Source organism: Rhinatrema bivittatum, chromosome 2, assembly GCF_901001135.1.
Source record: "Rhinatrema bivittatum chromosome 2, aRhiBiv1.1, whole genome shotgun sequence".
Taxonomy (NCBI): domain Eukaryota; kingdom Metazoa; phylum Chordata; class Amphibia; order Gymnophiona; family Rhinatrematidae; genus Rhinatrema; species Rhinatrema bivittatum.
In genome coordinates this window covers 370,442,670-370,456,363 of record NC_042616.1, presented here as the reverse complement: position 1 = coordinate 370,456,363, position 13,694 = coordinate 370,442,670, and the positions used below count along the sequence as shown (strand labels likewise).

The following is a 13,694-nucleotide window of genomic DNA, read 5'->3' as shown; positions in this document are numbered from 1 at the left end:
GATATCTGGGCCCCCTATACCTTTTCCTGACTAGGAATGGTGGCAGATATTAAGATAAATGTACTCCCCATGTGGCTTTACCTTTTCCAGACACTCCTAATAGAGGTCCCAGCTAAATTTTGAAGCCTCTGCATACAAAGGTCTTTCATTTTATCTGGCAGAAGCGCCTTCCAAGGGTGGCAAGGGTGGTTTTATTTCGACCTAAGCGATTGGGGGGTTTGGCAGTACCAGATTTTTCACAATATTATAATGCGGCTCAAATGACAGCAGTATATGATTGGTCTTCATGATCTTACCAGAAACAATGGATAAACACTGAGCAAGTGGAAGCTCAGGAAGAGTCCTTATACACTAGACTTTGGGGCCTCCCTTTGAAAAGGGGCTTTAGCTCGGTGTTCAACCCCTTCACTAGTTTGACCTTAAAACTTTGGAAAAGATGGAGACCAACTCTGACAGGACATGAATTTTATCTCCATTGTTACCACTGGGTCTATATAAAGGGGGGTAACCTGGTGACCAACTTGGGAAATATATTTCAAAGATGGGTTCAAAGAGGAATTTGGTGTTGTGGGCAATTGTTACATAATTTAAAGATGCTTTCTTTCTCTGATATACAATAGCAATATAATCTCCCTGATACTGAATATTTTCATTATTTCCAGGTACAACACTGTCTTACTGATGGTTCATTAAGTCATCAGGGGGTTAGAGAAATGACTGACTGAAGAAATGTGTTTTAAATAACAATACAACTAAAAGGTCTTATCTCTAAGATTTATAATTGGCTGGGGTCAAACTGCAGATCTCCTAGTCCACACCAGAGGAAATGGGAGAGAGACTGGGGGCATACTTGGTCTGAACAACAATGGGATTGCTCTTATAGGCACATATTCAGCTAACATTGTCGAAACCAATTATAAGCCGGTGTATCGCTGGTACCTTTCGCCAGATAAATTAAGTAGGATTTACCCGTCTCGTGACAGTAAATGCTGAAGACAATGTAATCTGGAGGGCATGTGTTTCCATGTGTGGTGGTCATACCCTAAGATTGTACTCTTTTGGAGGTGGATTGAAGGAGTGCTCTCACAGGTGACAAATATGAAAATCCCCTTTATTCCTGAAATGTATCTTCTTTCTGCTTATCTGCAACAGTGGCCACTAACTGTGAGGGTGTTAATCAACCATATACTATGTGCGGCCAGACAGGAGGTTGCTGCTCACTGGCAGAAAGACACCACCTGCCGAAACTGCATTCCTGAAAAGGATCTGGTTAGTGCATTACTGGTCCTATATAACAGCCATACAGAAAGACATTTCCCACACTCAAATTTGGGAACCTTTTTTACGTTGGTATAAAAAATGATGAGGATCCTAAGCACTGGAAAGATGTACACTTAGGGTTATACTATGTAAGCTCTATAGAACCTTTAGCCCTTAGGATACCATAATTAAGGTTATGATGAATCAGTCGACTGAAGGATATACAGGACTGTATATACAGCCATACTGTGACTAGAAAAAGACGAGGTGAGGGAGGGTGGGTGGATGTAAAAATATCTCTGGTTGGCATGTTGCTTGTTGAATGTAGATTGAGAATAAAAATTTAAATTAAAAAAAAGAAAGATGGAGAGCTCCGACAAGTATCTCCTGATGAGCTACCAGTCCCCAAAATAGACTCTAAGGGGGGGCAATTTGGTGGGGCACTCAATAGATTTGTACCCATTGCACACGATAGCAAGCACCAACTGTTTCAAGGTTACACTGGGCCACCAGTTCATGTAGAGCCGCAGCCTGCCCCCAACAGAAGATCTTTTGCCATGGATATGGCCGACTTGGCTATGCTCTCCCTGATCCAGTCAGAACCCCATCCCAGGGAGGCTAGGCTCTTGAGGGGGCTTTTGGGGCTCTCAGCTGCCTGCTGTGGCTGTGAGGGGCCTGTGATTGCTGAAAGGGTCAAGGTGGAAGAGGGCAGTATTTCCTCAGGTGGAAATACTACCCTCCTCGAAGGTCTCATGGAGGAGAAGGGCAGGTCCTGTGTACCAGGGGAGAGTTGCTGGAGTGTTGCATGATGGTCCCGAATTTGGGCCACTACGTCCTTGATCTTATCTCCGAAGAGATTCTCTCCAGTGCTCGGCAGGTCTGCAATTCATTCCTGCACCTCTGGGTGGAGATCAGAGGCCTGCAGCCAGGTGAGTCTACAAGCGCCAATCCCAGCTATAGAGACCATGATGCCGTTTCGAAAACATCATAGACCGATTGGACCCCGTGTTTCCTGCAATCCAAGCCCTTGTGCACCAGCGACTGGAGTATATGCTGCTGCTGCTGTTGAGGCAGCTGCTTGGCTCCCTCCTGCACCTGCAGAGATGGTAGGCCGCAATGCAAGCAATAAGCAAAGCTCTTTGAAGACCTTTCTCTCAAGAGCATGCATGGCCCTCTAATCCTTCCCCTGGTGGCACTGAGGAATAGGTCCATGTTACGAGGTGCAAGGCTGGACTCTGGGTAAACTACCTGAGGAGCGCTACAGGATGAAGGGCAGAACATGGGCCAATCTTCTGCCTAGCCAGTCTCCTCCCCCGCAGGTTAAGCCCTTGGCTGCAGTACATCATTGTGAGTCTGGTATAGTCGAGGCTGTGGAAAGGCTGGGCCAGGCTGGACCTAGCGAGGCTGAGATCAAGATACTGAAAAGATAGGGAGTGCAGGAACAAGACCTAACAGACAGCCCTGGTCAGGGCAGACCAGGACAGGACCAGACAAGGACAAAGCAAGACAAAATAGAACAAGAAACACAGAAGCCCAAAGGTAGCAAGGCAGGGGCCCACAGGCCTCTAGTAACAAAAGACAGACCTAGACAGGCCACAAGGCAAGAAGCCAGCCTAGATAAGTAACAAAGCAAATAAGGTGGCCAGGAGGCCACAAGGCAAGAGTAAAGGAGGCCAGGTCTCTCCATGAGAAGGCAAGGACAGAGCAAAGTTACATAAGCCTGGGAGTCTGGGTTGGTGCAAACAGTGCGGAGGAGCTGGGAAGGTTGGAGGATGAGCTTGCTGAGGACTCCTGGTGGATCGGAGGCTGCAAGACAAGCTCAGTCAGGAGACCACTGAGGAGATGGTTCAGATAGCTCTGAATAGAGTTCACTGGACGCCTCTACAAGTGGGGAGGAGCCATAGAGGTACAATTCAGAGTACAATGAGCCTGCACAGCAGACAAAATCAAAACAGTCCAGAGACACTTGGCCTTCTTGAGAGAGGATTGGATGACCACAGGCTGGTATGGAAGGTGACACCTATCAAATCCAAAAGCCTTTTGGAAGAGATAAACCGCATCCACCTTCCAGTTAACAGGAGACGGCAGCTCCACAAGGATCTCATGTTTTGGGACTGGTACGATCTCCTGGGAAGCTACACATACTGGAGGATATCCAGCATCTTGCGCTGGGTATCCTCCTCCATCTCTGAGAGGGGATAGCTTCTGCCATCAGCTGAACAAATCCTGCACAAGAGAGGTCTTCCAATCGAGACTTCCTTCATAGAAACAACAGCAGAAAAGGACCAATGGTCCACCCAGCCTGCCCAGCATGCTTATGGTAGTTTCTGCAGCACCGTACAAGTCACCATCATACTTGGTTTCCCAGACTGTCAAAGTCAGGGCCCTTGTTGGTTGCTGTTTGAATCCAATTCCTTGTTATCTCTTGCCATTGGAGCAGAAAGCAATGTTGGAGTTTCATCAAGAGTTTCCGGCTTAATGGTCAAGGGTAGTAACCACAGCATCAAGTTACCCCTATACTTGTTTTCCCTGACCGCAAAATTCATGACCTTGTAATTTGCTGTCAATCTAATTTCCTCTTTTCCCCCTGCAATTGAAGCAGAGCGCACTGATGGAGTAGCATTAACAGTATGAAGGCTTATTTGTTAAGGGTAGTAACCACCACACCACCAAGTTACCCCCATGCACTCATTTATTCATTTCCATCCTCTAGCCTTTAGGGATCCACAGTGTTTATCCCATGCCCCTTTGCATTCTTTCACTATTTTTGTCATCGCCACCTCTTCCGGATGGGCATTCCAAGCATCCACCACACTCTCTGTGAAGAAATATTTCCTGACGGTTCAGAGTCATCCTCCCTGGAGTTTCATTTCGTGACCCCTAGTTCTACTGATTACTTTCCAACGGAAAAGATGTTGTTGATTGTGCATCATTAAAACTTTTCAGGTATCTGAAGGTCTGTATCATATCTTCCCCTGCACCTCCTTTTAAGAACATAACATGCCATACTGGGTCAGACCAAGGGTCCATCAAGCCCAGCATCCTGTTTCCAACAGTGGCCAATCCAGGCCATAAGAACCTGGCAAGTGCCCAAAAACTAAGTCTATTCCATGTTACCATTGCTAGTAATAGCAGTGGCTATTTTCTAAGTCAACTTAATTAATAGCACGTAATGGACTTCTCCTCCAAGAACTTATCCAATCCTTTTTTAAACACAGCTAGACTAACTGCACTAACCACATCCTCTGGCAACAAATTCCAGAGTTTAATTGTGCGTTGACTATATATATTTAGGTCCTTCAATCTCTCCTCATAAGTCATTTGTTGGAGACCCATCACCAATTTGGTAACCCTTCTCTGAACCACCTCCATCCCATCTCTGTCCCTTTTGAGATACGATCTCCAGCATTGAACACAGTACTCCAGGTGAGGTCTCACCAAGGACCTGTTCAAGGGGATTATCACTTCTTTTTCTTACTAGTTATTCCTCTCTATGCAGCCCAGCATTCTCCTGGCTTTAGCTATCGCCTTGTCACATTGCTTCACTGACTTCAGATCATTAGACACTATCACCCCAAGGTCCCTTTCTTGCTCCGTGCACAACAGCCCATCACACCCCATCATATACATTTCTTTTGGAGTATCGCACCCCAGATGAATGACTCAGCACTTCTTGGCATTTAATCCCAGCTGCCATATCTTCGACCGCTGTTCAAGCTTTCTTAAGTCATGTCTCATTCTGAAAAAGCTAGTATGTGAGACACGAGGCTCCGCAGAAAAGAGACTGATGGGAACCCGTGTGGATGAAGAGTATAATGGCATGCTAAGTATGCTCAGAGAGGTTCAGGCAAAGTTCTAGATATTTTGACTTTAGTTTTCCATGCCGGGTTCCATCGAATGATATCACCCATGTGTGAGCACTTTCACCCTGCTTGTCTTCAGAGAAGTGAGAATTTAGAATGATTGCAAGTTTCTGACAATTGGATAAGATTGCTAAAAATGAGAATTCTCCTCCTGCCCAGCCCCCACATCAGGACACTTAAAAGGTATAACTGGAGTTTAGATAAAAATGCAGAACATCCATCCAAGAACAGAAGTTATACACGTTCCCCAAGTTATCTGGATAGCCACAAAGCTCAAAATATCTATACATGGCAGTCAAAACAAATGTAGTACTCAAAAAAAATAATGAGAAGAAGAGTTGAAAGTAAACCAAGCTTTTCTTTATATGAATACTTTTTAAAATGGTTTTGAGGGGGATTGGTAGGGGCAGATTGGAAGGGTGAGATTTTGCCTTCTTGCTCTACCATGATAATGTTTTACTGGTATGCACAGTTTGCCTTGCTCTATAGACAAACATTCATGAGAGAGTGTCCCTGGGAAATAATGACTTGTTTACACTTAATCCTTGTATAATTCCAGTTTTCTTCTGCAGTCTACAGTTGCACATTGTAACAGAGGATACTTTTTCTATTGCATTTTAAATAGCATTCTTGATTCCTGAGATATAAAAGGACAACTTCTTGAGCATTCAGGTTTTGGAGCTGATATTTATGGTTGTTTTGTGAGTAGACAATTTTAAATAGTGTAGTTTAGCTCACATCGTTGAACCCATCTGGTAATATTCCTTCAAAGAGAAACTATTTTTTTTTTTATAATTAGGAATTTTTATAGGAAGGACATCCACATGATTCTTATAAATCTAACAACTTCAAAATTGTATTATACAGCAAGATTCAAACAAAAATAGCAGTTTGTTTTCTATTTCAAAAAAAACTTTTGAATTAGTACATGAATATATCACTTACTGAAATTAAAAAAGAATAGCTTTGCCTACCTTTGTCACTAAGGTCATCCACAAGAATGATTTCTTCCAGGAGAATATCTGGTGATGTCTCAAGGACACTATGTACTGTCCGCAAAAGCGTAGACCAGGCCTCATTATAAAATGCTATTACAACGGATGTTGTGGGCAAATTATAATAATCATATTTCTTCTCTCTACACCTGTAAATAAAATAGAATGTAAAAGATTCATATTCAAACTGCTTATTTTAAAATATGAACAATTTTTGGACTATGCTGCTTGTTAAAAAACAAACATGCACAACCTATAATGCAAAGTTCAGATAACACTGGTCTACAGCCAAAATGCTTCAGAAATGAATGTAATCAAACTTTACTAAATCTGAGTCACTGAGAATGAAAAAAAGAGAGGCTTAACATTGATTGGCTTTAGTTTTCAAGAGATATATATTTTTTTTTTTCTTTATTATTTCTATACCACATATCATGAAGTCTAAGCAGTATAGAAAGGAGTCAATATATATGATCTTTGACTTGGGAATTGCAGAGGATAACAGGCTAATTTTAAAATGAGTGTGCATGCGCCCATATCAGCTGGAGTTTTAAATCATGTATGCATTTGATTTAAATACATCTACCATGATTAAGTGTGCTCTTAATTTTAAGAGGCTAGTCAAGCAAACCTACTTTGCATATCTTCCATAAGACTGACAATTTTAACACTAGTATGTAAGTGGATTTCAAAACATATTTGCAAGAGAAATATTCCTAGTTTTTCCAATTAGTCCACCAGTTTGTCCAGTCAATCTTGAGGACATCCAGACCCTCTGGTTCTTTATCCTGTACGTGCCCAGTTACCCAGACCCTCACCCAGTTGTATAAGCCCTAGAATGCAAGATCTGCAGACTTGCTCCTAATCAGGAGCAGCAGTAAAGTTGCACAGTTAATAAGCCACTGCAGGATGCGCAATGACGGGGGTGGAATTTGGAACGGAGGGCATCCTGAAACCCTTAACTGGTTGGTGGAAGGATATTGGGTAGTTAAACCGAAAAGAATAAGAGTAGACGGACTGGCCAAACATGGAGCATGCCGGCTAGTCGTATCTAAGCAAGAATGGGCTGCAAAGGTATGGAGAGAACTCCAGGTTGCAGCCTGATAATATGTGTACAAGCAGCAGCGGCCGAAGGGAAGCTATTGAGGCTGGGACGGACGCAACAGAGTGTGGTTACACACAGTGTTGTAGTAAAATGGCTGCTTGCTGGTAGGAAAAAGAGATACAGACAGTCAATAAGGAGGAATAGGTCTGTTTGCCCACTGGAACTCACAGCTTGACTCTTGCCACAGAAGGAAAGAGTTAGGTGGAATTCCTATGGAATGTAGTGCAATCTAGATAGAATGCAAGTGCACTATTACTGTCCAAGAAGTGGAAAAAACCCTCTCGCTTTGGTGAGAGAGAGAGGTGTTGGGAAAAATGGGCAGAGTATATTCTGAGTAAGGTGAGATGGAACGTCTACCTTAAGAAAGATATGAAGTTGAATACGTAAAACCACTCTGTCACAGAGGAACGCAGGGTCGGATAAGTATGTAACAAGGTGTGTAACTCACTGACCCTGTTGGCAGAAATGACATTTATGAGGGAAAGAATTTCCCATGTCAAACTGAAATGAGAGGAATGGAAAGGCTCGGAGAACGTATGAGACTTATAAGCACGAAATATAGGTTCCATTCCGTGTCTAGTGAAAATAAGAGGCGACTTGATCAGTGGATAATCCATGGTAAACTGACTCAGAAGGGGTTTACCGTTAATCGGGTATCCCCACTCCCAAACGATAGGCCAATTGGAACAGAGGTGTACCTATGTGGAGGATGTCTGGGGAGCAGAATCCGAGGGAGCAAGAGAAAAGAGTGGTGTAGAAAAAGAAAAAGGGAAATACTCTTTTGTATGCGTCATGTGGTAAATCATGCCATTTTGAATGGTAGGATTTACGTGTGGAAGGTTTCGTGATGCTACCAGTACCTGAGAACATCAGTGAGTCTATGATTTGAGACTGACTTGTGAGAAGGCGAATTGGTTACGGGTGTGATAGATTGAGAAGTATGGGAAGCATACTGGTCTCGGCCAGGACGTGGGTCTGAGGAACAGTGAACCCCGTCCCGGTTCAACATTAGAAAAGTGCTGGCTATGAGAGGCAGCAGAAGAGACACACTTAAGAGGCCCTTGATGGAAAAAAGGCGACTATGGGAACGCATTAGAAACATGTGTAGGGAGTAGAATCTGTGCACCGAATGCTTCGATATGGACGCAGAGGGCAAACTCGGATGACCTCAACGTTAGAAGATCTTTCCCGCTACACATGTAGTCCGAGACCATTCGAGAGGATGGAAACCTACATGGAGAAGGTCTGGCTAGTGCATTCAGTAAATCTCTTAGATAAGTGGCCCGAGGACACATGGAGTGAGCAAGGGCCAAGGGTAGAGCTGCGCAGCTTCTTTGCAGAGCAGCTAAGAGGCTGTGCGTACTTGTGTGTTGGAAAGCACATTGTCCCTATGCTGTCTGTATGCACAAAGATTTGTTGCAGAGGCAGTATTGGAAGGCATAAGGGTATAACGCATGGCTACAAGCTCCGGGAAGTTCACGTGAAACTGTGCCTGGAGTGGAGTAGACGCATATTGGGTCGAGAAGATTTTAGGTCAAACTTTACAACCCTGAGTAAATGCGAGCTTGAGCAGAATCAGACTAGATTTTGGTTCTAGATCTGCAATATGGATGAGGGACGAAAGCAGTTGAACAGCTTAGACCCTCTGATAATGGAATTTCACTGAATCTAACCCATAGCAGTTTTGGATCTATGAGGAAAGTGCATAGTGAAAAAACCCCATGGCCCGACAAAGAAGAATTGAGGGACTGAGGTTATGGAAAATGCACGCAGGGACATGTAAGAATTGATTAGAATACTGGACAGGAAGGTCATTATGACTGTGGTGTCCAGAAGTGTTGTATAAGGGATTTATGGCAATGACAGTAATCCCAGTTAGTAAATGTATAGTGAGTCATGAAGAAGGTAGAGCTCCTTGCGTGGACTGACTGTGGTTTGCAGCTGTCTATGCAAGGAAAGGCGTGAATGATGTTGCACTCCGCAGAGAAACAGCAGTCACCAATAGTGATTCAATGAATACCCCAGTTGCTGAAGCTGGGGCAACCGGCAGAGCTTGGGATTGTAATATTGTTGACTCACCATGAAGCACATAGAAAGATTAGAGGTAATGTACTTACTGCGATATGGAAGCATGGTGACGAGAGATACCATTTTACCTGTGCCTTCTGAAGAAAGTTGGTATTTCTGAGGTCCAGGATGGGAGGAGAGTAACTACTTTCTGTTGAAAGAAAGAATAGTGTAATTAAAACTCCCCAAACCTACCCCCTCCCCGCGCTTTGTAGCGTCTGGGGGAGTGTACCGGAAACTTTGGTACAAGGTGGGGTGGCCACTCTGATATCCGGCCAGTTGGGAGACCAGGAGGTGTCCAACTGGATGGGCTGATGTAATCTGGATATCATGTAACCTCCCACGGGAGCATGAGCGGTAAAGTATTACCCGCATTTCTGTGTGCTGTACAAGGAGACATCGAGACCTGTCGTCAGGCTTTGAGGTGGATTTGCACTTGAGGCAGTATTTGCTGGATCTGTGGTTTAGCAGATCAGCGAAAGCACCTGGAACTTTGGTACTGAAGCAGGAACCAGAAACCAGAGCATTAATCAATACAGAGCCTCATTGCTGAAGAAAGGAGGATGCCCTGATGCAATCCCAAAGAAATGAGAGAGAGGCTCTCTTGGTATCGTGGCCGACATAGCTGGCATAGCGATATGTGACACTAATACGGTTCTTGGAAGGTACATGACCTACAACTTTTCGAACCATGTGGCTCGAATTAGAGAACACATCTCAATGGGAATGCCGCAGAAGCGGGTACTTACCATCCGATGTGGATCGCCGAAGGACGAGCCGGTGAAGATTGCTGGCTCCGTGGATTTCAGGAGTCAGAGGGAGTAGACGCCCATCTCAACTCTGATGCCTGGTATGGTGGCGCAGGTATAGAGGAGACAGGCTGAGCGTGACTGGCGCTACCACGATAGTATTTTGTGGAGGAGCACAATCCCCCACCAATGTCGGTGGGGCACGCCTCGGGAACAGGGGAGCTGATTAACAGCTCGTGAACCCGGCCCTCGTCGCAGCAGCTCGATCTCTCGTGACGCCAGTGCAGAATTCTTTGGAACTTGTTCCAGTGTTTCTGGAGCACCAAGGACTGCCAATACTGTGCGGAACAGTGTCGATGGCAGTGGTGATGTTGCTCGGCCTGAGCACTGTTCAGCATCAAGAAGGATAGCACCAATGTGTTGGATGGCGTCGGTGGCGGACGGTCACCGTGTCGGTGATGATGCATGCCACGGTGCTCGGCCCGGTCTTTCCCCAGCGCCCGAGATGGATGCCCTCGCTGTCTTGGATGGCAACTGATGACGGACTGTCAGCATGCCTACACTGCTCCTGGCACTATGTAGTGTCGTAGGCTAATACGGGGCTTTAATAAGAACCCAAAACATGGAGCACTGTGTTCAGTCGAGGACCTTACGTGGCGGTGCTATGTCGGTATTGACGGTGTCGATGGCGGCCGAAGTGGCCTCGAGGGCATCGTCAAAAATAGATATGAAAAAACATCGATGACTTGCCCAGAGCAATGACGACAGTGACGGAAGCACTGACGGCATCGGCGTATCTATGGAAACGATGTGGCATCGAATAATCGAAAAAACATCGTTGGCATCGGAAAAAATGATACCGGCATCGACCCCGGCCGTCAATGCCCATCGATGGAATCAACCCGGCCGTCGATGGAAATGTCCTGGGCATCGATGGCATCAATAAAATAAAGGATATCATCGATGGAAATGACCCTGGCATCGATGGAAATGCCCCGGGCGACGGTGGCATCGACCCGGGCATGGATGGCACCGACAAGACAACGTGTATGTCGATGGCATCCATCCAGGCAATGATGGCACCGATGAAACCCAAGGAAAAATCAGTGCCAATAGTGTACCGCGGGGAGAGGGATACCGATGGCATCTAAGAATCCAGGACGGTCTGAAGGGGTTCAGACGGTAGTGATGGGTCATCGACTGCACGAGGGTACCGAGGAAATCGAAGGACCTGAATTGACAGGGGCCCTGGCGACAACAGATACTGTGGAAGTCCCTGTCCCACTAGTGCTAATAACTAGGAAGAGTGTCACAGAGGGACACTCGCAGGCTATGTGTGGCTAACTGAAAACATAGGGAGAGAGGGAAGGCCGCAGTCGGTTGGCAGGCCAGAGAGATGACAGGAACAGACCGAAAAAAATAGGGCATAGTACTCACCGAGCATCAAATAAACGTTCGCGAAGGGAGACCCGTGCAGGGAAAAGTGTTTGTGAAGTAAAAGTTTAAATATTTCCGTGTTGGGAAAAAAAGTGTTAGAATTTCTCACAGAGCTCCTAACCACTATGCTTACTGCAGAGTGGGAAAAAAGAAGACTGAGGGAGATACCTGTGGCTCACAGGGATAATTGCAGGCTGAGCATGCTCAGTGCACTCAGTGTGCCAGTGTCAGTCAAAGCTTTGTAGAAACTTTGACAGAAAAGTTTTCTGTACAGGGCTCCATCCTGTGATGTCATCCATATGTGAGGACTACCATCCTGCTTGTCCTGTGAGAAATGGGCATTTCTGCACAAAGCATTACTTTTAAAAAAATATCCCTAAGTGAGTTAAGAAGGGGAAGGACTTCAAATTAAACTCTAAGGGGCAGATTTTAAAAGCCCTGCTCGAGTAAATCCGGGCGGATTTACGCGAGCAGGGCCTTGCGCGCCGGCGCGCCTATTTTCCATAGGCCTGCCGGCACGCGCAGAGCCCCGGGACTCGCGTAAGTCCCGGGGTTTTTTGTTGGGGGCGGGGCCGATCGACGCGGCATTTTGGGGGCGGGCCCGGGGCGTGGTTTCGGCCCGGGGCGGTCCGGGGGCGTGGCCGCACCCTCAGGGACCGCCCCCGGATTGCGTCTGCGCGCGGATTTACTTCTCCCTCCGGGAGGCGTAAATCCACGGACAAAGATGGGGGGGTGGGTTAGGTAGAGGAAGGGAGGGGAAGGTGAGGGGAGGGCGAAAGAGAGTTCCCTCCGAGGCCGCTCCGATTTCGGAGCGGCCTCGGAGGGAACGGAGGCAGGCTGCGCGGCTCGGCGCGGCTCGGCTACCCAAAATCGGCAGCCTTGCGCGCGCCGATCCTGGATTTTAGCGGCTACGCGCGTATCTACTAAAATCCAGCGTACTTTTGTTTGCAACTGGTGCGCCAACAAAAGTACGCGAACGCGCATTTTTTAAAAATCTACCCCTAAATGATTAATCTACATCTTTGGCTGAATCTATGAATAAATCTATGACTGGGTTTGTATGGCAAGGAAAAGATAGCATGGAAAGCATTCAAGTTAGTGGAAACAAATTTTCTCGGAAACAAGGCAAATAACTACAAGGAGTTGGTAGAAAACCAGCTCAAGGTATATAAAAAGCCTTAGTGGCAATGTCACTAAAGATATTTTTTGAATTCTTACCTAGATTTTTTTTTTTTTCACTAAATTGTGGAGCAGTGAGCGATGAGCCTGGCAAGTGATTTCACCAGGACACTGCAGCAATCGAAAACAGTTTCAGGGCAAATGGAGCCCATCAATGTTTGCAGACTATTACTGGATGGTAAATACATGCAACAAGCCAAGAAGAACAGAATTCATTGCCAACATGATGTGGTGAAAGCTGTTACTGTAACTGCATTTAAAAAAGGTTTGGACAAGTTCCTAGAGCAGAGCTTTCCAAACTTTTCATGTTAGTGACACACTTTTTAGACAAACAATTTCGTGACACAGTAATTCAGTCTACCAGCAAACCAGAAGTTAAAGGTTAAACGAACAAAATGTATTTCAACAATTTATGTATGTTTCCTTAAATATATACATAAAATGTTTCACAGCACAACCTCTCATAATAAATATTTGCAGGCTTCCACTTCCTCCATGCTGATCTCGTACATTGTGAGATCGGCATAGAGAGTGCTACTCTTGCACATTCCCAAAGATTACATGTGCCAATCAATAAAAAGTAATTTTTTTTTTTTTACGTTTGCTGTCTGATCTTAGTTTTCTAATCGGTTGGTCACAGGCTTTTTTTTCCACCTTTCCTTTCTTGTTTTTTTTGCCAATTCCTTTTACAGGGTTTTTTCTATTTCTTTTCTCTCCATCTGTCTTCTTCCCTCAAACACACAATCAGGTTCTCATTCTCACACGCTGTCTATCTCACACATTCTCACACACACAGGCTCTCACTCACATGCAATCTCACACATCCACAGCTCTCACTCTCACATGCCTCTCTCTCATACATACATATTGTCTCTCTCGTGCACATGCTGTCTCACTCTCACACACACAGGCTCTCTCACTCCTACATGCTCTCTTGCTCAAGCACAGGCTCTCACTGGCACATGCTGTCCCTCTGCACGGGTTGCCGAAGGATGGGCTCTTCAGAGGCCCTGATCTTCCCTGGCCGTGACATGGGATT

The 13,694-nt window shown here is 45.5% G+C and overlaps 1 protein-coding gene across 1 annotated transcript in view; it reads right to left on the bottom strand.

Moving 5' to 3' along the window:
- The window catches only part of GALNT12 (polypeptide N-acetylgalactosaminyltransferase 12), a 396,917-nt gene that overhangs the window by 348,853 nt on the left and 34,370 nt on the right, over window positions 1–13,694 (bottom strand). The window contains 1 exon segment of the mRNA XM_029589963.1: window positions 6,098–6,267. Within this exon segment, the coding sequence (XP_029445823.1) occupies window positions 6,098–6,267 (170 nt within the window).